General features: G+C 38.8%; 2 protein-coding genes across 3 annotated transcripts; one reads left to right on the plus strand and one right to left on the minus strand.

The window, feature by feature from the left end:
* On the plus strand, positions 1-23,698 carry marchf1 (membrane-associated ring finger (C3HC4) 1). Of its 2 annotated transcripts, XM_084715111.1 has the most exons (8): positions 1-498; positions 14,032-14,082; positions 15,803-15,876; positions 17,737-18,537; positions 19,456-19,636; positions 19,751-19,895; positions 21,449-21,493; positions 21,592-23,698. In XM_084715111.1, the coding sequence occupies exons 1-8, from the start codon at positions 412-414 to the stop codon at positions 21,912-21,914; spliced, it is 1,707 nt and encodes a 568-aa protein (XP_084571237.1). In that variant the 5' UTR covers positions 1-411; the 3' UTR covers positions 21,915-23,698. The 2 variants fall into 2 exon arrangements, with proteins under 2 accessions (XP_084571237.1, XP_084571238.1); XM_084715112.1 differs by lacking the exon at positions 21,449-21,493 and having other exon boundaries at positions 21-498.
* An 80-nt stretch (positions 23,699-23,778) lies between these two features.
* On the minus strand, positions 23,779-26,256 carry tma16 (translation machinery associated 16 homolog). The gene is made up of 7 exons (XM_084715113.1): positions 26,162-26,256; positions 25,945-26,048; positions 25,302-25,339; positions 25,124-25,208; positions 24,843-24,991; positions 24,702-24,744; positions 23,779-24,132 (listed from the first exon to the last, which is right to left on the minus strand). The coding sequence occupies exons 1-7, from the start codon at positions 26,162-26,164 to the stop codon at positions 23,922-23,924; spliced, it is 633 nt and encodes a 210-aa protein (XP_084571239.1). The 5' UTR covers positions 26,165-26,256; the 3' UTR covers positions 23,779-23,921.
* Between the last annotated feature and the right edge of the window lie 733 nt (positions 26,257-26,989).

Below are 26,989 nucleotides of genomic sequence, written 5' to 3' on the forward strand. Positions count from 1 at the left end.
TTTACTGCTCAGCTCCACCTCAACTCTTCCTCTCTACGTCTCTCTCTCTCTCTCTCTCTCTCTCTCTCTCTCTCTCAGCAGGAGGGCAGTGGAGGAGGAAGGGGAGGGGGAGGAGGTGGTGCGCACTGTTGAGTAGTTTCCCAGTCGTCATGACGACCTCACACCCCGCCATCTCCAGAGCTGTCTTCCTGTTGCCACGGTGACCTGATCCCGTTCCATCTCCGTTCCTCTCGATGATCCGGATTGGATTGATAAAGGAGAGCGATCCCGGAGCAGCGTCTCCGTTCCCTGAAAACAGCTTGTGGATGGGACAGAGGATCACACGCAGGGACGCGGATCGGAGGACGGGAAGGTGCAGCGTGCTGGGAATGCTGTGGGAGTAACACCGGAGCGTTGCCTGGAAACAGCAGCATGCCAATACAACAGATAACTGTGGTTCCGGCCAGGGAGACAGCCAGCAACGGCAAGAGCACCTCTCGCTCCAAAGACAAGACCGAGGTGAGCTTCTGACCTTTTAACGATGTTCTCAAGCCTCTGAGGTTCCACAAAAAGCTCTGATGGTCCATACATTTCTGGTCTTTTTGTGCTTAAAACTAGTGTAAAGTTGGTCCAATTACAGAGATTGAAGATTCCAGAAATGTTCTTTGTGCTGTCAGAAGGTAGAAGTCATTTGATTGGTCTTTGAGCATTGATCTTGAAGAGGAGGTTGCATATGTGTATGTTGTGTGTGTGTGTGCGTGTTTGTGTGCGTGTGTGTCAGCTGACAGTCTTTTTTTTTTTTTTTTAACTCACTCACTCAGTCATTCACTCACAGTATGGATGCACTCAGCGATCTTTTATCACTGATCCCTCACTTGGGGATTGATGGTTTCAACTGCATCTAGTATACAGTCTGACATCATGCCATTATTATTATTATTATTGTTATTATTATTAACAATAATAATAATGATGACGATAATAATATATATTTTTTTATTGAAATCAAACTTAATTTCATACAGGTTATTGCAAAGTGCTTAACTGAAGTCTGTAATAGAGCAAAATAAAAAACTATAGATGAGATAGAGAGTAAAAACAAAGGATGAAAATAGTTGACAATGACATACAATAAAACTGATTTAAATATTAATACAATAGAGTACTAGAGACTAAGAACTAGATAAAGTAGATTACAAATACAACAACATGAAAACAGATCAAATTGAAAGAAAGAGATACAAACAAAATAATACTGATAATAATAAATAACAGATAATGTTGAAAAAATAAAGTAAAATAAATAATAAGAAGAAATAATAAAATATAAATAATAAAATAATGAATAAAATAAATATAATATATATTACATACAGGTATTTGTAATATATAACCCCTTTCTTACATGAAATGTAGCCCAAAATGCTTTACAGTGTGGCATTAAGAACAATAGCATGGCATTGAAAACAAGACATAAAAAGAAATACAAAAAAATATTTCCTAAAAATAGGAAGAAAAATTCAAAACGGAAGTAGGACATTAAAACAAGACAAAATAGAAAAAAGATATACAAAAAATAAATTAATTGAAAATAGTAAAAGAAGTGAAAGTAGCAAAAATGATGGATGGAGCTACATATATACCACGTTTACACTTGTCACTTGTCTGAATAAGTAGGTCTTCAGTTCTTTTTTAAACATGTCAGCAGAGCTTGCATGTCTGATGTAATTGGGCAGGGTTTTCCACAGTCTGAGGGCGTGGTAGCTAAAAGCAGTTTACCCACTCGTTTTGTGTGCCGCTTTAGGAACAATTAAAATACCAGCATCAGAAGACCTATAAATATATATAAGGTACTATATATAAAACATAACATCAATCTGGCCTCAATCTGACTTTCTCTGCTGTCTCAGAATTGTCCCAGGCACTGTATCTGTGTCCCAGGTGATATTTTTATCGTCCCCAGGGACAACAGGACATTTATTTTGAGCGCTCCCTTTGATCATTTATTAATATAAAAAAGTACATAATTGTTATTTAATTTAAATGACCTGCTAATATGGATGTTGGTTTTATGTTGGTTATTTCTGTTGTTTAGCACAGACACTTATTTTAAAAATCTATAACCCAGGCTGTGTAAGCAGAGGGAATTTAGAGTCAAACTGAATGAAAACAGATGTTAAACACAACATTGTGTTTGGTGGTAGAACAACAAACTACTGCTAATGGAGGATTAGTTTTGTTTTTCCATGTGCTTTTTGTTTCTTTTCCAATTCTGTGAACTAATTAGGTGGAGAAGAAATGAAACTTTACAGGTAAGATATAGGTAATGTAAACATCCGAGTCCTTGGCACTGTACGTCTTTGTAATCTGGACCTCCTAAAAAAGTAATTCAGTAGGCCTTTCATGGAGCGGCACCTCACGTCACACCACATCGCCTCAGACCGCCTGATGTTACGTCACATTGTTAAGACGTGTTTTTGTCTGACAGCCAGGAAGGTTCAATGTGGACAGGGATAGAGACTTAAACCACGAAGAGAACCGAGGTCAACATGGATATACATGAACTCTGGAGTTAGTTTCTTAATGAAAACTATGTCATTTACAGACTCGTGCATGTGGTTGAATGGTTTTTGCCAAGTTAGTCTTTATATATTTGGTCTCTCTGTTCCAGACACAAAGTAAAACTTAGTTGTGCTGTGCATACGATATATATCTGTTCCATGCAATAGCTTCACCGCGAACTTCTTGTTAAAACGGAAACAGAACTGAAATTGTTTTTGACGTCTTTTAAGTTTCACTTCCTCATATTTGGTACAAATTCTGTTTTCATTTATCCGTTGCCCTAAGGCAATATTGGAATTTTGGAAGTTGGAACAACATGGGAGGAAATAGTCTTGGCCCCTTTAGATTGTTTGTAGTTTCTATTAATCCTAGTTTGATCATTGATTATGAAGAATTTATTATATTAAAACCTAAAAATAAATATATTTACTAAGGGATTCCTTAAGACAAAATCCTCTCAAATTAGGGGTTTGTGGTCTCATGTGGTGTTACTGTGGGGGTCCTTGACAGAGACAGTTTGAGAGCCCTGCCCTGAGGTATTCACAAGACCTGCATCTAAATGTTTTGACTGTTTAAAAGTCAAATCTTCAGACAAATCTTCATTTAATACATTGCTTATAACTTCTCATCTGTCAAGTTAAAAACCCCTCCCTGACCCCACAAAAATTATGTATATCAATTAGCCTTTTTTTTTTCATTTTAAAAACTATCCAATTAAAATTAAAGCAATAAACCACTAGCAAAACTACTGACCAAGAGTTCTGTTTCCACATCCTGTAACTCAAAGTCACCAAGATGTTAACTACAATCTTTGAGATGAGACAAGTTCCCCTATTTTGGGGGAAATAACATCATGAGAACATGAGCCTTGTTAGTTTTGATTTTAAAATCATAATGTGCATTGGCGAGGAGGAACCAGCCCAAGGTTTAGAGATGTACGTGTATATATATATATGTATATATATATATATATATATATATATATATATATATATATATATATATATATATATATATACATATATATATATATACATATATGTATATATATATAATTATAGCAGTATAGAAAATGTAGGGCTGCTCCCTGATAGTCGACAATTTGAATCATTAGTCAAGGCCTCCTTCGTCGTGTCAAGCATTTGCATTTTTCGCTTTGTCAGTCACTGTGCATTACAGTTACAGGACAAAACAGACATTCTAATTAGGAAATCATAAATATATTCTTATAGTAGCTTGTGCACTTATTAAAAAATATCCTCGGGACCACATGCACTTGTCAGTTGACTGATGAGAGAGAGTGAAAGGAGAAGTTGGTAAAGAAGTTTCAGCTCTTGTTTTTTTTTATCTGTGTCATTGTACACAGAACAATGCAAGAGTGTGACAGGCGGTAAACTTTACAGACTGAGTCTCTAAATCACCACAAACCACGAAACTAACTGCAATGTTGGAGTGGCAGAGTGATAGAAACACACATCCAGATGCACCTGCGGAGTGCACAGAGAGCAGGTGACGCTCGCTTGTTGTTTGTGCTTATTTTCGGCACTGATGGGCTCAAACTGTTATTGTAATTGTCTGGCAACATCATGGTAAGGATCACAACAGTTACAGACCTTAAATTAAAGAGTAACGTATGTTTCATTTAACGTTTATGACTGTATGAAAGTCTAATATTTTCACATCACAGATGCGGAAGAAAGACATTAAAATGCAAGTCTAACTGTAAAACACATTCATGTTGGCTCATATCAGAATTTAGTGTGGCGCACTGCACGTTGCATGTTTATTTTGTAGGTTTATTGGGCGATGACACAATAATGTGCAGCTGTTACACTGAGATAACACACACAGGCCTGCTGATGGTACTGTCATAATGTAACAAAGCTGAAGTATTAAGTTGAAGAGTGTTACTTCATTTTTTAAAGAGCATCTTCTTATTTTTAGGTATAAAAGTAACATGGGAACAATAGAATCAGCATCACACATTGAAAACAGAGCAATTTTCATCTCTGTGGACATCCAAAATGTGATTTTGCATGTTTAAGCCCTTTGTTAGCTTCATATCCATAAGATTAAAAAATCACAGTTAACGTCAGGTTTTTACTTAAAGTTGTTACTAGGGGTGGGGGATAAAATCAACTCTTAGATGCATCACAATTCTCTCGCTGCAGAAAAGTCAGTAATCTGAAATTTAAAACCCAGTTCTCAGTTTTGTAAGACTGGGCTGTACGTTCCCTACAGCTGAACCAATGGGATGGTCGGATGTCTTGTTTACATTCTAAACTAGGCTATATCTTCAATTTTGGTGAAGATGATTACAGTGGGACTGACATCCTCTGGCTGAAAAGTGAATTGAAGCATTTGACTTGTATGAAGTTGAAAAGAAAAGAGACCTGGACAAGAGCCACACAGTATTGAAGTTGTACTTAACTAAACAAATTATGGATCATTGCAAATATGTTCTGCTTTAAAAGTAGCAGTTAGTCATGCAGTGAGAAAAAATAAATAATGTATAGAAATTGAAAATTGTGATGCATCAAGATGCATCAATAACTGATTTATGGTTGCATCATAGTCCCATATTCCCACCACTAATTGTTAACATTATTAAGTAGTTTATTGTCATACTGTACAGAGAATAATGGAAATCAGTGGCTGTATGGACCTGGAAAAATTACACTGCAGCATTTAAAGCTAAAAAAAAAAAAAGTTATAGATGGAGAGCCAAGCCAAGTTCACACTACAGAATTTTTGTGCCGATATTCCATTTGCAGAGAGCTTTTGGAGATCACAGACAAAATAAATAAGAGAGACTAATGGCATATGCTCCCGTGAGCAACAATCGCTATGTGTAAACTGTTCAAAGATGCAATCCAAGAGCTTGGCAATACCTCACAGATGCTTGAAAGTTAAACAGCAACAGGCTGCACACTGATGCTTCAGTATTTGCAATTTGATGTTGCTTCTCACGTGTGTTTTTGTAACAAAAACAAAAACACTAGCTATGAGAGCTTTTACCATTTACAGACTCTGCTGTTCACAAATCTACTGTGAGTGGACTTAATCAGCGTCTGACTAAGGGGTGCTCCAATACCAATATCGGAAAATAGAGAGAGTGCATTCATTGCCTGTTTATATTTATTCATATTTTACAACAGCTTTAATCTAAGACAGGCCATTCAACGGTATTATCGGTATTGGTATTGGTATTGGCACATTATAGGTAAAAGTATTGGAACTGGAATAGGGAAGGAAAAAAGGTATCAGAACACCTGACTATACGTGATATCTGCCACAGTTTCAATGACACTGGCTGTTTCACTGTATTTTTCTTATTTTTTTTAATTAAATGAAGGGTTTCTCTAGTTGTGTTTTTAAGTGGTCTTCTGACTTGTTTGAGGTGGGTGAAGCTGTTTTGGAAAAGGGTGATATCACATATTACTCTTTACAAATTAGAATCAGAATCTGATGGCAGTTGTTGGGTTGTTTGTTTACGTTGCCACGGAGACACCACAACAACACAAACTGTAAAACATGCTGTGAACAAATATAAATGGTGCAACTACAGCTTCATGGTCAGTTGGTCTAAAAGTAGCTGTAGGTGTTTTTTTGATCTTGAGCCAGAGTACAGAAACAAAATATAGCCCTCGGTTCACGCTACATCACTTAATCCCCTCTGCAGAAACATGCACATGTCGTCACATAGACGCACCAAAGTCTGCAGTGCATCAGAGTGAGAGTGTCAGCAGAAGAGCAGGCACTCAGGTAGGTGACAGCAGGATGTTTTTGCTGATGCAGCACTTTATTACTATGGAACTGTGGGTTGAACGGTAACTGTCGTATGAGTTGTGTTTTACTGTGATCTTGTGACTTTCATTTTCTGTGAAAGGAAACTCTTCTTGCAGTATTTTTCAGTGGCTGTTGAAAGTTGGCAGAGATTTGTTGTGACGCAGATTGTCAGGCTTTCAATTCAGGATATTATGGATGCTACATTTCAGGGTCTTTGACTGGATTTAGGAGTGAAGTAAAACATTTAAGGCTAGATACACGAAAACCTCACTGGGGCTAATATGGGGCCAGTGTTGTAGGTGCTGTATGTCCCCTTAGAAATTCAAGACTGAAAAGCCTGATACTGAAAATGGCCCATACATTTATGGGAGTAGATAATTTTGTCTTTTTAAACAATGACCATAACCGATCTGTGTTTATTAGGCATGAGCCAAAGAGTTGAGGAATCTGAGTATGATAATGATGAAGATCCAACTACCGGACAAATGCTACTGACCAATACACATAGTACGACAAACAGATTGCATGTTTTCACTGAAGCATCATCAGAAGCCAATATAGTACTTGCATCTGCTGGTGCAAGTACAATTTTGTGTCTCAGTCTGCTGTGTATTAACCTCCAAATTATACTTGGCTACAAAACATTACATTCACATTTTCCTCTTGTTCTTCTCGCAATTCACCTATTTTGTTGCCATCTATTGCAGTGAGGGATATTTACGATGCAATATTGTCTTGTCTGCAGCAGTTTTGCTCAGACTGTTTTATACTTTCAGACTGAGGGTGGGCAATATGGTGAAAATCTTCTATCATGGTATATTTAATTTTATATCAGTTATATACTGTTATATATCACGTTACAGTAGCTGTTCAATTCAGAAATGGTTTAAAATAGCCATACCGTACCATTTGTCATTACATTTGATTATTTTCTTCTTTCATTGCGAACTTCCATACACAAACGTTCCTCCTCCTCCTTGTCACTCTCTTCCTCTGTGGTGGCTGGCAAACCAGCTTAGATGACGACCACCAACCGTTGGTCTTGAATCATGTGAGAATGATTCAGTCCTGCTGCCCAAATCATTTTACGTGAGAATCCAGCCCTGACTCACTGCATAGCTTGCCCTGAACATATAGCAGAGACACTTGGGGGAAAGTTCTCACGGTGAAAGTTTTGCCAAATCTGTACCAGTGGACACATTTCTACTACATCATCCAACGCTATTTTATCCAATGTGCAAAATACATTATCAGGCAAAAGGCCCATACAGACTATGACTTTATTATTTATTACTGCAGCCACTGTTGGTTCATCTCAAAATGAAATGTAATTTAGCTGAACAGCAATTAGGAGCATTTATTATTAGCGATATTATACTTTCAAAAGGAATGTGATAGGCTTTAAATCTCTTATCTCTCTGTCTTTATTTAGCTTGTTGGCTCTTTTGTGTGACTTGTATGACTTCTGAACAAACACAGTTTGCTCCTCCCTCGCTTCATTTAGTGCCTGTTTGAACTGTCTTTATTGGCTTTGTCAAGCAAGAAGTTAGCAAGACTGAAAAGGAACGCATGGATAGCAAGTACAACTATTGTTTCACTCTGTTCAAATGTGTCCGTCTTAAATAAATACTCAGGTGTGTTTAACTTGGCCCGGCACAAGGACTGGAGACAGGCCAGCCATACTCTGTCAAAGGTGCCATAAACAACAGCCTCAAAATTTGTATTTTAACACAGTGTGAAATTTGGCGACTTGTATTAGCTTACAAGCTAACAACGTGAGCTCTTTCCATCCAGTCTTTGTACTAAGCAATACTAAATACCTGTTAGACCAGTCCCTCTACTGAACACAAGGAGGAAATCGATAGCAGTCTTCTCATCTAACTCTGTAAAAAAAAGTGTCCTGCAGGGGTGCTGTGGTGGCTTGGTTGGTGTGCCGGGGCTGTGAGTCCTCTGCAGTGGCCACAAGTTTAATTCCAGCATGTTGTCCTTTACTGTCCCCTCCTCTCGCTCTCCATTTCCTGTCATATCTTCAGCTATTCCATGAATAAAGCTATAAAAAAAAAGCCCCCCCAAAATATATACATATATTTTAAGATTTTTCTGCAGGTCACTGTGTGGTTGTGTTGTGTTGTGTTGTGTTGTGTTGTGTTGTTTTCATGTGTTGTGGAGACCCCACCTGTCAAAACAGATAGGGGATAAACATTTTATATTTTAACTATGATCTCAGTTTGACCATCTACATTCGTGTTTTTGACACCCAGAGCTTTACACGAGTACATGAATGCATCACATGAGAGTGAGAGTGGTAGTGACGTGTGTGAAGTGAAGTGGCACAAACATCTGTATCTTCTTAGAAATGCTAATTCAGACTGATGAAAAATCCCCTCAAGAACACACATGCACAGCTGTTGGCCTCATAATTGAAGGGCTTTTATTTTATCCATTTTAATCAATTTTTTAACCAAATTTTTGGAAGTTTGGAGAAGTGATATGTGATTCATTGGCAAGACAGTCTGTTTCATGGCTCATAATAAACATCTGATCTGTCCTGTTAGAGGAGCAATATGTAAGAACTGGCCATCTGTCAAATTCATACTCCAAACAAACAAATTGGGAGCAGCATATCGCCTGAAAGTCAGGGTCTCCGCTACAGTCCCTCCCATAAGCCTTTCTTTCAACAAACACCTAAATTGTCAGTAATCTTGTATAGTTGGCGACCTTATTGCTAAATAGCTAGCATTAGCATTATCAGCTGTTTACTTGCCAGTCTAGAAGAAACATTGCAAGAGTTCAACATCAAATTGCATCCCTACAGAGCTTATTTTATGCAACAACACAAAAACCAATTAAAAAAATGCTATTGACTTTACATCGAGGGACCCAGAGTGATACGTACTTCCCGGCTTGCTCACCAAAAATACGTCATCCCTGCAGAACTTTATTTCTATCACTTTGTTCCTTCTTAACGAATGTGGTTTCTTAGCCTCGGGGCAGTGCTGCTTCTGTATTGTCTCATCTTGAGTAGACATTGACACTACAGTGACTCACTATTGCCTCTGGAGGTACAAAGTGGCATCACAAGATAGGACAGGCCGAGGCTAGCTGTTAACTTTCATAGATATCTCAGTTACACAATGCATTTATTTATTTTTATTTTTTTTTTTTCCTTCAGTTTTTTTTGCTTTTTCAAGTTTTATATCATTCTGTAGCTTCCCAGTAGTGCTTTCATGTATGCAAACATTTAAATTGTGGTTATAGTAAATATATTTCAGCATTGTTTTCCCCCATGACCTCATGCAGGTTTCTGTATGATGACGTTGCTCCCCTAGGTTGAGAGAGGGGAGCGTCAGGGCTCTAACCTCTGTCACCGCTTTTTGCTAACTGCTGAGTGGGAGTTTGCATTTGAAATACATGAACAAGAACTCATACGGAGTTGTGCTTAAAACAACCAAACATTGCAAACATGCCTTGGGCTCAGCTGCAGTGTCCATCTCCTCTAACACCCCGGGGAGGTTGCAGAGTGTTTGCCTTGACTCCACGCAGCACTACTGATTTAAACCTGGCTATCAGCAAATCCCTTGATCAGCTTAGATGATGCAGTCTCCTACTTGTCAGTGTCTCTCTTATTTATTTCACCGATTTGCACAGAGTGTACCCACAACTGTCTCTATGTGTGGGTTGGAACACGCAAGCTCTGGTTTGCTTTTTATATGTCAAGTATAAAAAAAATATGAAGTAGCTGCCCACATGAGACATTACAAACATGAACTTTGAACTAAATATCCTGTAAGATACATAAAGTTTATAACTCTCATACTCCTAAATCTGTACTTATTATACTGTCTGTACTATACATACAAAATTTAACAAGCAGACCTCTAATATAAATTAGATGTAAGGAGCTGTGTGTTAAAGATTTGTGGAGTAATTTATTTAATAAATATAGTATTAATATTATAGTCAACATATTCCATCAAATCATCTATTTCCTGTATAAGAAAATCCTTATATAAGGTGTACTCTTGTGTGTCATAGACCTCCATTGTATCCAAAGAACCACAACACTGGTCTGGACGACACGTTGCTTCTCTACAATGAACATGAGCCTGGTAGTTTATTCTGAGTCAATCCCACAAATGCTGTCCCTCTGCTGCCGTAAATACACATTAATTCAGGGCTGGAAATAGTCCCTATTCTTGTTCGAACTGAGAGCTACTGTCCAACCCTGGACTTTCAATTGCAGTTTTCTCTTTTCTTGTAAAGTGAACACACAAACAACTTTCTACACAAGTAAAAAAAAAAAGGAGTGAATGATAAATAGAACACAAGTATAATATAGTAATAACAATAACATAATAATAATAGGAAAAAGGAAAAAAGAAGAAACAAAACTGGGAAAATAACAAGACCGTACGCACCCACCATAAACTGTAGTCAGGTAGTAAATATTGTCAGGCATTTGATGCAGATCAGTATGTTGTTAATTAAGACATACAGGACAAACACCTTTATTCTTTTGTTGTTGATTTTTTAATATCAAAGGTGGTGATTTTATAAAGTAGGAAGCTATTGAAAATCTATAATGACTAAAACAAAACTATTCAATCCAGGCAGATATGGATGATAATGATTAATTGTTAATGTTAATGATGGTGCAACCAACAGCAGGCAGTAATTGTTTGAAACACAGTGAGAAGTCGCAGGTCGATCTGGTACAGATTTGTGACCTGTTTTTAAAAATATTTTTTGCCACAGAAAGGAAGGGAAGTCAGAAATTATTGAAGGACGAGCAACTGCGTTTTTGGTTTCTGTCTTTTCATGGGATTTACTGGAAATCAGAACATTTAAAGAAAAACAAGCCTCGTCTTTTGAGACTTGTTTTCGTCCCTGGAAGGAATCAAAACATAAATCTTTAAGTTTCACTCTATTTTATGCTTCAGTTCATTTTCCACTGCCCACTCACTCCCAACAGCCGGCAGTTGGCAGGTTATCCTGTTTGTCCCCATGACATGATCAACGCTGGGCCATGGTGCATGTGTGTGTGTGTGTGTGTGTGTGTGTGTGTGTGTGTGTGTGTGTGTGTGTGTGTGTGTGTGTGTGTGTGTGTGTGTGTGTGTGTGTGTTGGAGACTATTTCTCACACATAGCTCATTCAGCACATATTCACAGTAGAGAACGCTGGGGCTGGAATTGTGTTTCCGCTCTCTGGGATGGGGACAAGACGTTTTTAATCCCATAATGCACCTGGCTGCCAGTAACATCTCCAGTGTGGCTGCGGATGAAAGCCTACTGAAGGAGGCGATGTGCTGATATGGGAAAGGTTGATTTTGAAAAACAGTACAGGGAAAATTGTTGTGATTTCTCCAGTCGAGTCTGTATTTTTGCTTGATGAATCTGGTCATTTCTAACTATATCTTTCTCTCCCAACCCACAACAAAGTGAGTGTGAAGTCTCTATCCTCTGTTTAGACACCTGCCAAGAGATTCTGATGTTTTAGGGCCAAAAAACTGGTAGAAATGTTGCTACTGCTAATTTGTGAAATAAATGGTTGATATTTCTGCAGTCAGACAGATATAAAACTGTCTACTTTAAGAGATTTTGTAATGTTGTTTATACTATCTCTTTAAAATCTCAAGGTCTATTAGGTAATGTGGCCAATGTTAGATTTAAATGCCTTTCTTCATCACTTTGATGAATTACTTTGATTTGTCAGGCATTTCCACTGCTGAATTACCCAAAAGGAGACCTTTCTGTTGGGTTATTTTTTCCGTTAATAATTATTTTTCAATTTGCATTCCAAAATAATGTGCTACATCATCTTTAAATGGATGGATTATGATATTAAATGCATATATCGCCCACTTGTAGTGTAAGCTGACCTAGTTTTGGGGTCTTGGTGGTGTCTGGAAAATAAGTTGGAAAACACGTGATTCAAACACCAGGGATGAAGATATTTTTTGTCCATGGTGCTTTACCGCCGTTAATACTTTGCAACTCCTACGCAGCGGCAACTACTGGTTCCTGAAACTTGTGTAAGCTGCTGCAGGCAGTGAATGAGGCCACAGATGTCTGAGGGTTGAGTTCAAGGTCTAACAGTTGAGTTCAGGCAATCAGCGCTCTAGGAAGTTCTAGAAAAAGTGCTATTAGTTTGCTTTAAATAGAGACACATTGCAGCGTGGCATCTTGTAGGATGACCAGGTAATTGGATTGTCTGGCTTTACCTCTGGTCACAATGAAATAACAAGGACACGTGTCCACGCGTGACTCCTGACATGCGATTTTAACCAATCTACACAGAACTGGCCAACATTGAATAGTATAGAACACTTAGGAAATGCTAAAAGCTGCTTCATTTGATTATAATGCTCTTATTTGTGTTTAACTTCTTTAATTACAAAATGTTGGGTTTAATTGGAGTATTTATGGAAGCACTGAGAGGCAGATGAGAAACTAATTCTGGTGCAGAAGAAATGTAGAAATTAACTAAGAAATTAAATAATTAATAAACTTACCTGGAACTAAACATGAATGTTTTAGTCACATTTAAAACATAGGGTTGTGGTGCACTTTAGCGTCTTGTGGCCCAAATGAGAGAAAAGCCTTTAGACACAGGAAAGAAAACAGTTTAGATCAGACATAGAAAATGGGTCACCAGTATTTTTTTCTCACTCTCAGTTCTTCTGTAGTTCCTTGTAGGAGAATTTACAATCGCAAATCGCTTTGAATAGTTTCTGATGAGGAAGTCTTTAGACAAAATGAAACTGACAGCAGATTAGAGCTGAAACCATCAGTCCATTTAGTAATTAGCTAATTGACAGAAAAGTATGCTGTAAGAGCCAACAATGCTGAAAATCGCTGAACTCTTTTTTAAAAAGGCAAAAACATTCTCTTGTTCCAGCTTCTCAAACAGAAAGATCTGCTGCTTTTTATGTTTTTTAATAATCCAAGGTATACATATTACAAAACAGGACATTTTAAGACAGTATGAGGTTGCACAACTTACCAAAGGCAATTTTAACTTTGTTTCTGACATTTTATTGCAGTATTGGAATTTCTATTGAGGACATAACATTATAGATTTTTTATTAAAATAAATATAACAATAAGAAACCTAACCCTTTTAGAATCACTGGTTTTCCTTTAAGGTCAGGCCTTTAAAAATAACCAACTCATCCAATTAGCCAATCTTAGAAATTACGTAAAGTTAATAATAAGAAGAACTAAAACCATCTTAGTTGATTTACTTATGATTGTTGTTGAAGGAGCTGGGTCTATCTAGGTACTGGAGTGGTGTGTCCGTGTGTGTGTGTGTGTGTGTGTGTGTGTGTGTGTGTGTGTGTGTGTGTGTGTGTGTGTGTGTATGTGTGTGTGAGTAAGTGAGTGAACACGCTGAAGAAAAAATCCATTTCTATATTTGTATTCATGAAACAAAATTTTGGCAGTACTATTTTATGGATAAAACTGTTTGCAGTTTACCAAAAAAAAAGTATCTGCAGATTATTTTAAGGTGAAAGTAACTGCAGCTTAGTTGCAGCTGAATGAGCTCCTGTTTTGACACGATTATAGTGAAATGTTTTTACATCTAATGTTGTGTGCCACAGAACTCGCTGGTTTCGACACCTCTGGATGCTCTGGTGCCATTAAAGCATCACATACCTCTCTGTGTTCTCTAATGATTTTCTGTCTCTCCTTCTTCCTGCAGGGGAGGAAGGCCCCTGGGCGCTCAGGGAGTCGATCCAGCAACATCTCCAAGGTAACCACCGTCGAATATCAGAGAGCTTAAAGGGCCAATATCGAGGTCACAGTTCAGAGAGTGTGGTAGCATCCTTTATCCAAGCAGAATGTGATGTGCAGGAACGTGCTAATGCTAGAAGTGTTACGAACAAATCAATACAAGGTTGCTCTAAGTACAGTACACACTGTAGTATGACTAAATGATGCTTTACTCTCCTCTAATTAATATCTATACATATTAATCATGAATCAGACTATTTTAGTCATGTTTTGATTTATTTTTACAATAAGCAGAATTTTTCAGTCGCTGTTTGTGAACGCACCATCCAGAGTTGGCCCCTCCTCCCCCGCTCAACAAACGAGAGCGAAAGAGCAGTTCTGGCCAAAAGAGCTTAAGAATGAATAAAGTGAGCAGCATTAGCTAAAACAAAGCAGTAAATCTGTGAAATAAAATAATATTTTCTGATTGTTTTACATGTTCTAAAGCACAAATAAACATGACCACAACTCCACACAATGCTTGATTTTACAATCTTACAATATCATTTAGCAGACGCTTTTATTCAAAGCAACGTACAACTGAGGGCTGATACAACACAAGCAAGGATTTTGTGTGACTCCAGCCAAAGCAAACCTTAACTCTGTCCGCTCTGTCTGACCTGCAGGGTATTGTTGGCTGAGGGCTACACACCACTGCCAACCAGGCTGAAGCCCAGAAACATCACAGCTTAGCAAAATAACAAGAAAATACAAACAGAGAGCTGTGCAGACGGGGTCTGTGCAGATACAGTCACCACCACACACGTCTAGTGATCAGACTGTGGAATCATCTACTCAATATGTCAGAAAACATGGTCAATAAACAGGCTTTTCTTTGGAGTAAATCACACAATTCTCCATGGCTTAAAGAGATTCATTACATCTTTGAAGAAGCTGAGTTACAATATGTGTATAGTACTAATTCATCATGCAACATAAACATAGTTAGAAGAAAGTTACTTGTCAGATTTGAGGCAAAATGGTTAAATGATATTTTGTTAAAACAAAAATTACAAACATATGTTCAAACGAAGCACAATTGTGTCCCTGAATCTTTTGTCACAGCAAACTTTTCGAGGAGTTAGAGGTCTTTAGTCGCACAGCTGAGAACAGGAATCCTTCCTCTGGACCTTGAAGTTTTAAAAACATCCAGGAGGACAACAGGTTGCGTGAATTATGTGAATTAGGAGAAGTGGAGAATGAATCACATTTTCTTCCGTATTGTCCTTTTTATGATCAGTTAAGAATACTGATATTTAATGAAATGTGGGATCAAAATTCAGAAATGTTCTTGTGGTCTGATGATGACAGAATGGAACGGTTGTTTAACATTTACAAGTTGTCAAACTTTGTTTCTAAAACATCAGGATAGGTTATTTGTTTAACATTGCTTATAATTTATGTTGCGACTCTAGTTTCTGGTCTGTTTGGCAAAATAATGGTATCTTGTGTGCCTGTTTGAGCTGGACAGATTGTTGACACAATAGTAAAAATTAAATCAAATCAAGTAAAAATTGTAGCAGGTCTTAAGTGATGATTGACAGGGATTATTTGTATATGAGTCTGTACATCCTTTATAGAAAAGCCCTGCATATTATGCCTTTAATATTATTTCTTTAATATTTTTATTTTGATTTTGTGGTTATTAGAAAGTGTGTATAACAACATGGAATCTAATTTGAACCTGTTTGTTGTTTCAGGCCAGCAACTCTACAACAGGATTAACTACAGCTTCAAGAACGTCAATCAGCCCGTCTTCTCAGGACATATGCAGGTAAGAAAGCTGTCTCTCTACGTATGGCCCAGAATTACAGTTACCAAGGCAGAAAGTTCAAGACTGACGTCCCTTAAATATCTGCAAATATGTCTCTTAAAGCCGATGTCCAGAGTGGACACAGTTCTCTCTGTGATATTAACACGCGCAGTTTAAAGCTTCTCCTCCACTGAGTGGGAGATTCGATTAATATGGTCTGCCGCACCTCGGGGGCTTTAATAAAATTAAGATGGATGGTGAAGTCCAGTGGTGCTCCCATAATGCGATCAATGAGAGGGAGATGGCTGACTGCAGAAATGGGATCGTTCAGTTTGTTATGTCCACTGGTGGTGTGGTCATCACGCCGTCAGCGTCAGGCTCGTTCCTGAGGCTTCGAGGCTGAAAGGACTCTGTGTTTGACACACGAGATGTATGAGAGTGCTTGGACCCCCACATGTCACGCTCAAATCATTCCATATTCACCACCACAGACTGAACTTACATTTTGTTTTCACTTCATTATTCAGTTAATCATTAGCTGTCATTTTCGGTCTCTGAGGAGTTGTTATTTTTTGTCAAAATCACTCAGTAGTGAATGACAAATCTGTCCGACCACATAATTTGCTGTCCTCACGAAATCTGGTGGGAGTTTCTAGGAGACAGTTAACTTCATATTTTTCACACTGATTGGAAAAATGCTGCTGAATTTAGACTTGTTTTTAACACAAACTGTAGAGCTGCATCTCATCCACATTTGGCTATTTTTGTGACTCTGACGCAGGAATATGACTCTGCCATTCTTGCCCACAAAACTCTGAGTACCTCTTCTGTTTTTTTTCAAATGGGAAGCAAACGTTAAACAGACCTGTTTGATTGACTGAAAAAAAAATCCAAGATGTGAACAGAAGTCTGGAATCAGGATTGATATTATCTTAGTATCTGTAAGCTCTGGAGGATGCAGCCTATAGCAGTTTAAAGTGTTGACCACCAGAATTACCAGAATTACAAAAAACTACACATATTGCCTCACCTTAAAGGGATACTTCACCCAAAAATAAGAAAATTCAGTCATTATCTATTCAGCCTCGTGGACTGAAAGTCAGGTTTAGTTTCTTACACTGCTGGAGTTGACAGGAAAATTAGTAATCAGTGTTGCAGAATCTCTCAAACAGTTGAAATGAATGGTGACCCGTTTCCAAACAGAAAAAACAGCCCAAAAAAACAATGCCTCCATGCTGCTCATCTGGTGTAATCCAGGTTTCCTAAAGTCCCAACATGCTGTTCACTTGAATGCGCACACACTGTCACGCCACACACACACGGTTCAGACGGTGTACACGCACATGTGAACATGGCTCCAAGCTAAGGATCTACAGCGAAGATTTAGGCTAAATACATGGTTTAAATGATGTCGTTCAAGTCAACTTGGCATAATGGAGCTCAAGGAGGACCAGGAAGTACAGAATTTCTCAGTGGAACCTTGTAAAGTGAATCACAGTTTTTCCAGTTTAAGTTGTTCCATAACAACAACACAACAACAATGCAGTGAAAGTTGGAGGCTGCATTTGACTGTTTTTGCAAACTGTGAGCACCACAAATGAAATCCAGTTCACCTTCATTGTATTGAGGTGATGGCAAATATCTTCGAAAGAGATATCTTAAATTCCTGGGCGTGTGAAGACAAAAGTTTCTTGAAAGTTAGATAATAGGTAACTTACGAATTTTTTTTGTAATTTGCGTGAACTGACCCTTTAAATCCATACAATTAGGTTTCAGCCCTTTCATGTCGTCTCCATCTTGTTTCACCTTATTTTTACACATCTTCATCTCTGTGTTTTTGTTTGTGTGTTTGTGTCTACCTGTGTGTGTGTGTGTGTTCAGTTCTGCCCAGTTGACACGTTTAGAGGAGGATGTTTCTGAGTCACACACACACACCTCTGTGATGACAGTCACCAGCACCGCTCTGGGCTCGTCAGCTCAGGCCCAGAAGAAGCAGGTGAAGCGCCGCCACCGTCGCAAGAGGAGCAGCTGCACCGCCCTCGACTGCGTGGAAACCAACGGCAAACAGGAGTACAGCGACCGCAGCCTCAGCTCAGACCGCAGCGAGCAGGGTGAGAAGAGGGAGCGCCCCTCCAAGAATCGGAGAGAGCTCCCACCTCGCCTGCGCTGTGCAGGCGCCCCCCAGTCTGACTCCACCTCTGAGGACGAGGCATGGCGTGAGACCCGCAGCTGGAGCAAAGAGAAAGCCCGAAGAGTCCGTCGCCGCAGTGGAAGCAGCCGAGAGAGGGATGAGCGTAACGGGGGTAAAGGTAGGGAGGACAAAGTAGAGGTGATGGAGCTGCAGTCGGTGGGCTCGGATGAAGGGAAGGAGAACCAGCCTCTGGTGGAGGACAGTGGAGGCCTTAAGAAGCGGCACGGCAGCAGAGGCTCCACGAAGAGAGACGGCCACAACTCACCGAGGGAGCGCTCACTGAGCAGAGAGAAGGAGAAGAGCCACAAGCCACGCAGCCCGGGAGGCAGCTCCTCACTGGCAGAGGACTGCGAGGAGCTCATCACCAAGAAATACCAGGAGAAGGGGTCGGGGGGTGGAGACATGTCAGTGCCCACACCACAGAAACACTGCAGTGTGAACGGCTGCACGCCACGGCCCTGCTCTGATGACTCTGAGATGGAGGTCTGCAGGTCAGTGTTTGTATCTTTGTGAGCCCATATTAGTGTGTGTGTGTGTGTGTACTAATCATCCATCAACATCAGGTTCAAGTTCATCTCTAAAAGGTTGTATGAAGTATAGAGAGGCAGCAAAGCAATTTACTGCTGTCAACAGGCTCAGAAACAAAAGGTATTTTAGCCACCTAAAAATGTCCACCTAAAAAAATTAGTATCAGTTCAATTGTACACTATATTTATAATATATTATTTATAATATATTTCTCACTTTACCTTGCCACCAGACAGACTTTTCTGATGGGAAACCGCTGTAATATGAGCCCAATAATGCTATCGGCAAAGTAACCAAACTCCATAGGTGAAACATGTAATTTTATTTTGTAGAGTCGCTGGTCTGCAATCCTTTAGCTTGTTTGTGTTATTTTGTGATTTTGGTGTTTTAAAAAGATAGTTTGGAGTCATCGAAGTCACAGGATAAGGCAAACTAACTAACATATCAGGACAGTAGTACACCAGCAGCTCTCATGTCCTGCAAGGTAAAATTTCCGATTTTGCCCATGGAGTTTGGTTGGTTTGGTGAGAGTGATATTTGGCTCATATGACAAAGGTTTTCTGTCAGAAAAGTCTGTCTAATGGAAAGGTAAAGAGGTGAAAATATTCTAAAAATAGCGTACATTTAAACTGATAGTGGACCTTTTTTTTTAGGTGGATAAAATACCTGGCTGCAGCAGTTAATTACTTAGCATCCGTACCCCTGCTGTTTCTCCAAACTTGGGCCCTACTACTACGTACAACCTTACTTCAGATCATCTATACTATTCCTTTAACTTTAACGTCCAAAAGGGATATTCTCATGGTCAGGGATGCCAAAGATACCCAAAAACAGTGCTGGTTCTGATGTGTGCATAATGTGTGTGTATGTTCTGTGTGTAGGATTTGCCACTGTGAGGGGGATGACGAGTGCCCGTTGATAATGCCTTGTCGTTGCACGGGGAGCCTGAGCTTCGTCCACCAGGCCTGTCTCAACCAGTGGATCAAATCCTCAGACACTCGCTGCTGTGAACTCTGCAAGTTTGACTTCGTCATGGAGACGAAGCTCAAACCTTTACGCAAGGTAGACGCACACTCTTAAATCTCAGTCTGCCGCTCAAAACAGGAGTGTCAGACTGTAATAATTATAATAATGCCTCTCATCCCCTCTCTCCGTGTCCATTCCTCTGTCCTCCAGTGGGAGAGGCTACACATGTCAAAGAGCGAGAGGAGGAAGATCTTCTGTTCAGTGTTGTTTCACCTGATAGCAATAGCGTGTATGTTGTGGTCAGTCTACGTCCTGGTCAAGAGAACCATGGAAGAGATCAGAATTGGGAAGAACGGTCAGTACTCTCCCCTGACACCCTTGTTCACATACCAGAGACATGCAGAGTAACATTTTTTTTAAACTTCTGATCATTTTTGGTTTTGATTTAACAGTTTTATGATCCAAATTAAAGGTACTGTCAGGAGTATTAATTTATAAAACACAGTTTTCTTAATATTCATCATTTGTCACCTCAAGGTATTGTGAGTACACTTAAGTCCTAACATGTTGATACATTTCCTGCCCTGTTAAATATTTACAAAACTTACACTTTTTAAGTGCATTGTTTGCATTGGCTTGATTTGAAATGCAAATTGCATATTAGAAAAATGAATCTTAATGGAATTCTGGTTAAATACTCAGTACAAACAATACAGGGTCATTAAAACATTGGACTGTAGCACCTCTAGTGGTCAAAAACTCTTACACCTGTCTGACTCTGGTGATGTGATTTTGAAGACAAGTTTTGTGTAAATGTAGTAAAACTAGTGTAAAATATTTGTGTGTATTGTACAGTGATGGTCATTCCCTCGTGTCTCTCTGCACATTAGAGGTTGAACTTCAGAGTTAAGACTTGAGGAATTGAGGAATATCCATTAATTAATTAATTTACTGATACTTAATCAGTAATTTTACTTAAATATTACTTGATTACATTTTTAATGACTAATTACAAAAATTACTACAGAATTTGTATGCAGTAATTGACTGTATTTCAAAGTAATCTGGTCCATCTGTGATGATACTTTTCAATAATTTATCTTATCATAACATGACAACACAGCTGAGGATAATGTGTTTTTGAGACACGAGTGAATTCACTGAAATCTAAGATTTGAGAAAATCACTTCCTTCAAGAGCATCAGAGTATATCATTATACATATTGTTCAAAAATTAAACATAGAACACATCCTGCATGTAAGTACAAATATCATGAAAAGGTCATGTCAAGATAAAACCAGTCATTCTGAGGTTTTTGAAAGTTCACTGCCACTCAGAACATAAGTTTCAGACCTATAAATACTGATTTTCACGCTGTAATTACGTCAACTGAAACAAAAGTTTCTGCAAAATAGGTTCAGTAATGTGTCATAAACATACATATTTATTATTCATACATAAACATGCCAAAACATCAACCATAAGTTTGTTTTTTTAACTTAAGAAAATAAGATGAAGAGGTTGATTTCCTCTAGGTGGGCTGTGTTTTAACACTGTCACTATGCCTTATTTCCACATTAGCTTCACTTTTATTTGAGTTTGTCCCAGTTTATATCATTATTAAAGTGAAAATAGACCCCTCAGTGCTTTTGTATGTTCTTTGTTGTGCTCGTCGATGGTGTGGTGTGTTGTGCTGTGATCATAGTGATCTGTATTATCATTCTCATACTGTAGGACTGTAGGGTTAGAGGCAGAAGACATAGGTACAGTATGGAAAAAAACACTTAATATATATTAATAAACATTAATATATAATAATTGTATATCATAAATGATAGCATAGACACGTTAGCATAGAACACATTTATCCAGAGATCCAGAGAAATTACACTCACTCTTGATTGCAGAGGAATTATGGAGAATTTCTCTTCTGAAGTACTATTCGGCATCGGGTAAGCACAGCACAGCACTGCACAGACCACCATCATGATCCATCACACACCCTGCAGGCTGGCTTACAGCCGTGCTGTGCGTTTGTGTGTGTTCTCAGGTGTGCTGGAGTGGCCCTTCTGGACCAAGCTGATTGTGGTGGCCATAGGCTTCACAGGCGGCCTCATCTTCATGTATATCCAGTGTAAAGTCTACCTGCAGCTGTGGCGTCGACTCAAGGCCTTCAACCGCATCATTACCGTGCAGAACTGCCCCGAGAAAGGCGTGCACAGCTCTCAGGCCCGGCCCAGCGCCCTGACCAATGGCAGGCACGAGACTGTGGAGGTTCCAGTCAGTCCAGCCCCCGCCCCGCCTCCAGAGGCACAGATGGACTCAGACACGTCAGTGGAGGCCGCGGTGGCGCCGGCACAAAACCCCGTCTGAATCTCCTCCTGCTCAGAATGAGTCTTGAATCACATCCTGCTCATCCAACGACACAAGCTGGTGAAGGCACGGTGCTGTTTCGACTCTACAGTGTGTTAGTGTTGTTCATCTCAGCTCCTGTGATTACTGATGTTGAGACATAATGGACGGACTTTAAGTCCTTCAGTAATCAAGGAAAACTGAAAGGCTGAAGGGCTTCGGTGAAGAAGAATGTGGCAGGCCAGAAAACGGTGAAAAGAGGAGGTGAGGAGGTGGAGGGAAAAGGAAAATAAAGCCATCAGCAAGAAAAGTTTGTAAAGACTTTAGTTCTGTGGTATGTTGAGTTTTATTCCCGTATGCACTTTCTCAAACTGCACTGATATGATTTAAAGGTGTGAACACCCTGTGGATGCTATTAAAGGTCTCAGTATGCTTCAAACGAACCTTAGACAACATGTCTTACAATCATGTCTTCATGAATTAACTATTCTTAAACTTATCTTAAAATAACATCTTAATTTTGATGCTACACCGACTTGTAACAGGGTGACTGGTGCGTGTGTCATTCTGACTCTGCACCCCGTAGACCTGTTTTCGCACTGTGTAACTTTGGTGGCCAGGTCACAACAGCTGTGCAACACTTTATGGACACAGCCAACTATAACGCTGATTTTTCTGAAACTGGATCATATTTTTTGGAGGAAATGGTGACTGGTTTTTCCCTCTGATGTCCTCCAGTTGCTCTGCCTCAACTCTCTGTGATTCCCTCACAGACAGTGAAGTACACTGCTGCTAAATGTAGCTGCTGTTAGCTAGGTGGCAGTTAGCCATACTGCCCGGACCTGGAGCTCAGAGCAACAAGGAAGTGTTGGTGTTGTTCACGCCGCCAAGCACATGAACTTTCAACCACTGGAAAGAAGAGGTTTTCAGAACCAGGGCAGGGTCCTGGCTGCATCCATGATAATCACTGAAATGTAAAAATAGCGCACATGTTGGGACTGGTCCTCTTTTTAAGCATTTATAGCGATGCATTCAGTTGTACACGTGACATGATGGAGGTTGTAGTGTGAAAAATATTCTACACCCGCCCTATTTTCACATCACTGCACACCTGACCAACCGTTACCTGAAGTGGACATGGGCATACATGAAAGCGGGCTTCGACTGCTGTTAGACAATCCAATAAGTGTTTTGTTTGAAGCATACTGAGGCCTTAACTCTCCTTCTGGACAATCAGGTCTTCAGACACCAAAGAGTCAGATATGATAAGTAGAAACACAATTATTTAAACAGTATCTTTAGCTCAGTCTGAAACTGAAAAATGTGTTGTTTTGAAAAAAGGTGAATTTATTTACTGTCATAGTGAAGTTTTGAATATTTCTTAAAATAGCAAAAGTCCAGTATCCCAACTGTTTATGACTTTTTGACAGTCTGCAGCTTCATGTGGTCCTGCTCTGCAAGGATTATTTATACACTGATGTAACTAGCTTTCATTGTTGCCATCCGTAAAAGGTTTTTACATTAGACTTGACACACTGTGTGAGTGACGAACCAGTCAGTCTACTAAAGGTGACTGTTGTTTACACTTGTCCACTTTTCTACAGGTTTAATTTGGTTTTCTACCTGCGTCAGGGTCACGTCACAGAATATTTTAATTTTCTCTGTCTTACATCCACCTCAACATGAGAGCACTCACCATCTTTGTCAGCACCTTTTTTCTATCTCTGATTGGATGAAATGGAATATTCAGGTTACATTTGATGCATATTTGTTTGTGCAATAAACAATGAATGTAGAACCCCTCACAGGCTGGTGTGAAGTTACTGAGCAACAAGGAGACTAAAAGGACAGGGTTTTGTTTTTTTGTTTTTTTTATCTCAGAGAGTTTGGCGCCATCTTCTGGACAGTCATGAAGTAGCAGCATTTTCCCCCACAAGCACACGAAACACAGCTTTTCTATAAAAAGTCTTTTCTTAGGTCTGGTTTTCACTTCCAGTCAGGTGTCCTGACTTGTAGCCAGTCTCAGTTTCAGTCCGACATCAGCACCGCGTCATCCAGCTGCTCATCATCCAGGTCATCTTCACCATCATCGTCGTCAATGTCATCTATTTCATGTGTCTCCTCTTCTTTATCCTCTGCGTCACATTCCTCCTCTTCTTCTTTCTTTGTGTCCAAACCTTTGTTAGAAACCTTCCGCAGTTTGATATTTGGGAGTTTCTTCAGATCACCAGTCCACTCCCTGCAGAAACAATGGATCAACAAAAAAGAATGTTTAAGAATCCTCCAAGGCTTTACCAATTAGTTTTAAGTTTTAAGCTTTCAAACATCATTGGTAACACTGATGTTCAAAATCTAAATCAGCATTTGACTGTCTGGCCATTCTGTTTAAGCACAATATTTTATTTTATTATCTGCAAAGTTGCAGATATAGATTAGGTTATACTAATATTATTAGCATTATAATATTCTGTTCTCTCTGACTTGTGTGATCCAAACATGTATAATAACTCCAAAAGTCAAATTTTCTTTAAAAAAAATAGATGTCTATAATCATTTCCAAAGTTCACAACATGTTTTATTTAATGAAACGGCAGCAGTTTTAAAACATTTTCACAGCAGTCGCTAGGTTACATGTTGGTGCTGGTTTATGGTACACTGGCGATAAAAAGATGAAAAAAAAATTCAAAGTCAAATATTACCATGTTGTTATGCACTATTTATCCAAGAAAAAATGCAATAATTTAAAACTATACAGTACAGAGTCAAAGGCCAACAAGACTTTCTACTTTCTACTTTGTTTCAACTCACCTGAATGTTTTCAGATGTTTTCCATTGATGATGTCAGGGATTTCTGTGAAGAAGACAAAACACAGGATCATGGTGTATTTTCCAACACTGGCTGCATGTATGTAGAATTTTTGTGTATACATTTACACAATGAGGACTCACCAAATCCAACGCTCTCATATTGCGCTCGCTCTCGCTCGATGGTCTGTTTGATGAAAGCCTCTCTGGCACCATGGAGACGACCCTGCCGACCTTTGATCCCATTCATTAGCTCAATCTGCTCCAGTTCAGAATCAAACCTTTGGAGGTACCTGCACACACACACACACACACAAGAAAACAAACAAACTCACTAAACATTAAGATGCTACACCTTTTTCTTGTTTTACATGCAAATATTCTGATGCATTTCAGACTTAAAATGACAAGAGACAAAAACAAACCTTTCAATGATGTCAGAGGCATCTTTTTTGGTGTAAAGACTCTTTTCTGGATCCAACTGTCCCTGAAACCACAACAGCTTCTCACCTGTTTGACAAAGAACAGAAACAGATGTTTAATGGAGAGATTTTATCCTAACAGCCAGTCAGTGTGTGTAAAATTAATGACAGACGAGCTCACCGATGTTGCTCAGTTTTGTTGCTTTGTCAGTCTTCTGCCTGCAGCATCAGAGAAACAAATTTAAGTAATCCAAACCAAGAAGTGCAGGTTCAGCATTCTTTGATTAAGTATGTTCATTTATATTTATGAGGCATTTTTCAGCCTTGTTATATATGTGGTCAACTTAAATGTTTTCATTAAAAACAAAGTAAGCGGACAAATCTGCAATTTAATCTCTCATTTAATTTCCTCCAATAGGCCTCTATTCATGTATCACTGTGTGTAATTTACTGACTTCATATGAGCAAAGCCTTTTTAAATTTGTGTTCAACACTGCGCACCAAATCACAAAGGCAAATTCCTAATATATGTAAACAAACAGTAACTCTGATTCCAATTATATTTCTGTCAAAATGCATTGCAAGAAACATCACAATATTTCCTATAAAGTAAAATAACATGTAAATATCCATGTCAAGTACAATTACATCAAGATATCTGTACTGTGATTTACTTTAGTTGGATTATCTGTTGTTTGCAAAGCACCCACTACTTTACTGCTACATATTTCAGTTTTTCAAGTCATCACCGGAGGTCAGTCGTGCTCAAACGTAACTAACGTGTTGTATTGTATATTGTTGTGTTTTATTTTTTATCCACACACCTGTCTTTCTTCTTCAGTCTGATTTCTTCTCGGGCGAGGTAAGCAGCTTTCCTGCTGTACGGGTGAACAACTTTCTCCGCAGGTTTTCCTTTCTGAGCCTTCGGCTGAAAAAAACGAGATAAAACAATCAGGAACAATTTTCAGCTTTAAAGTAATTTATCTAGTGATTAAAATAACTGTAATCATAAATACTGTACTGAAAGCAGACCAGCTTTACCATTTTGACTGAAAACACGCGTGGTCCTCCTCTGTTGACAACTGAAGCGGAAGCGGACCGGTCCGTCACTAAATTCTGTCCGGATGTACCGCGGAGAAAATAAACTCCGTTCCTACTTTGAAGGCGTCAAAAATTCACGAGCAGTTAAATTGGTTATACTGGAACTATTTGGATGGTTCAGCGAAAATGTCATTAATTAAACAAAATCCAACACTGTTTAGAATTTACAAACAGCTCGACTTGTACATTTTCATTGTATGTAGTTGTTAAAGGTGTTGTTTTCGTTTTTAGCCATATGCCTACTTATACCAATTTCTCAGATTTCTCAGAAATTCCTGGCGTGAGGAAAATGTACACACACTACAAATTCTAATAAAAATAAAATTTACTGCCAAGTAGGTTTACATATATGAGGAATTTGAGTGCATAACAATAACAGTTAGTGTTACAAAGAAAGATAAAGAGCAAGTAAAAGATAGTAAAGATATGGAAAAATTTTATTTCCTAAAAAAAAAGAAACAAAAAAAGAAAACAATATCTGAAATGTGAAACGTAGCAATCCATAAAAGATGTAGCCCAAAAAGACATGAATGGTTTGGAGCTGGAGCTAAAACAAACATAAATCAGTTTTAAAAAGATGTACAAAAGAATCTTTCTAAAGTGGCACAGGGATGAGGATGTGGGTTAACTGTTTAAGTTATATTTCACACCAGGTACAGTAGATATTTGGGTTTTCCATTGAATGGGATATTTGCTTATGCTTCTGATGAATTGTATTAGGTTATACATAAATTTGGGATAGTTGTTAATGTTTATAAATTGTAGTAT

This window comes from Lutjanus erythropterus, chromosome 3 (assembly GCF_056507025.1).
Source record: "Lutjanus erythropterus isolate fLutEry1 chromosome 3, fLutEry1.hap2, whole genome shotgun sequence".
NCBI lineage: Eukaryota > Metazoa > Chordata > Actinopteri > Lutjaniformes > Lutjanidae > Lutjanus > Lutjanus erythropterus.

What these genes read in the sequence shown, in the direction of transcription:
- marchf1 (XM_084715111.1), top strand. Translation starts at nt 412, where the DNA reads ATGCCAATACAACAGATAACTGTGGTTCCGGCCAGGGAGACAGCCAGC. An exon ending in AGCTCAAACCTTTACGCAAG is followed by an intron (nt 19,637 to 19,750) that starts GTAGACGCACAC and finishes TCTGTCCTCCAG; the next exon opens with TGGGAGAGGCTACACATGTC. An exon ending in GAAGTACTATTCGGCATCGG is followed by an intron (nt 21,494 to 21,591) that starts GTAAGCACAGCA and finishes GTGTGTTCTCAG; the next exon opens with GTGTGCTGGAGTGGCCCTTC.
- tma16 (XM_084715113.1), bottom strand. An exon ending in AGACTGAAGAAGAAAGACAG is followed by an intron (nt 25,340 to 25,944) that starts GTGTGTGGATAA and finishes CTGATGCTGCAG; the next exon opens with GCAGAAGACTGACAAAGCAA. An exon ending in GCCTCTGACATCATTGAAAG is followed by an intron (nt 24,992 to 25,123) that starts GTTTGTTTTTGT and finishes GTGTGTGTGCAG; the next exon opens with GTACCTCCAAAGGTTTGATT.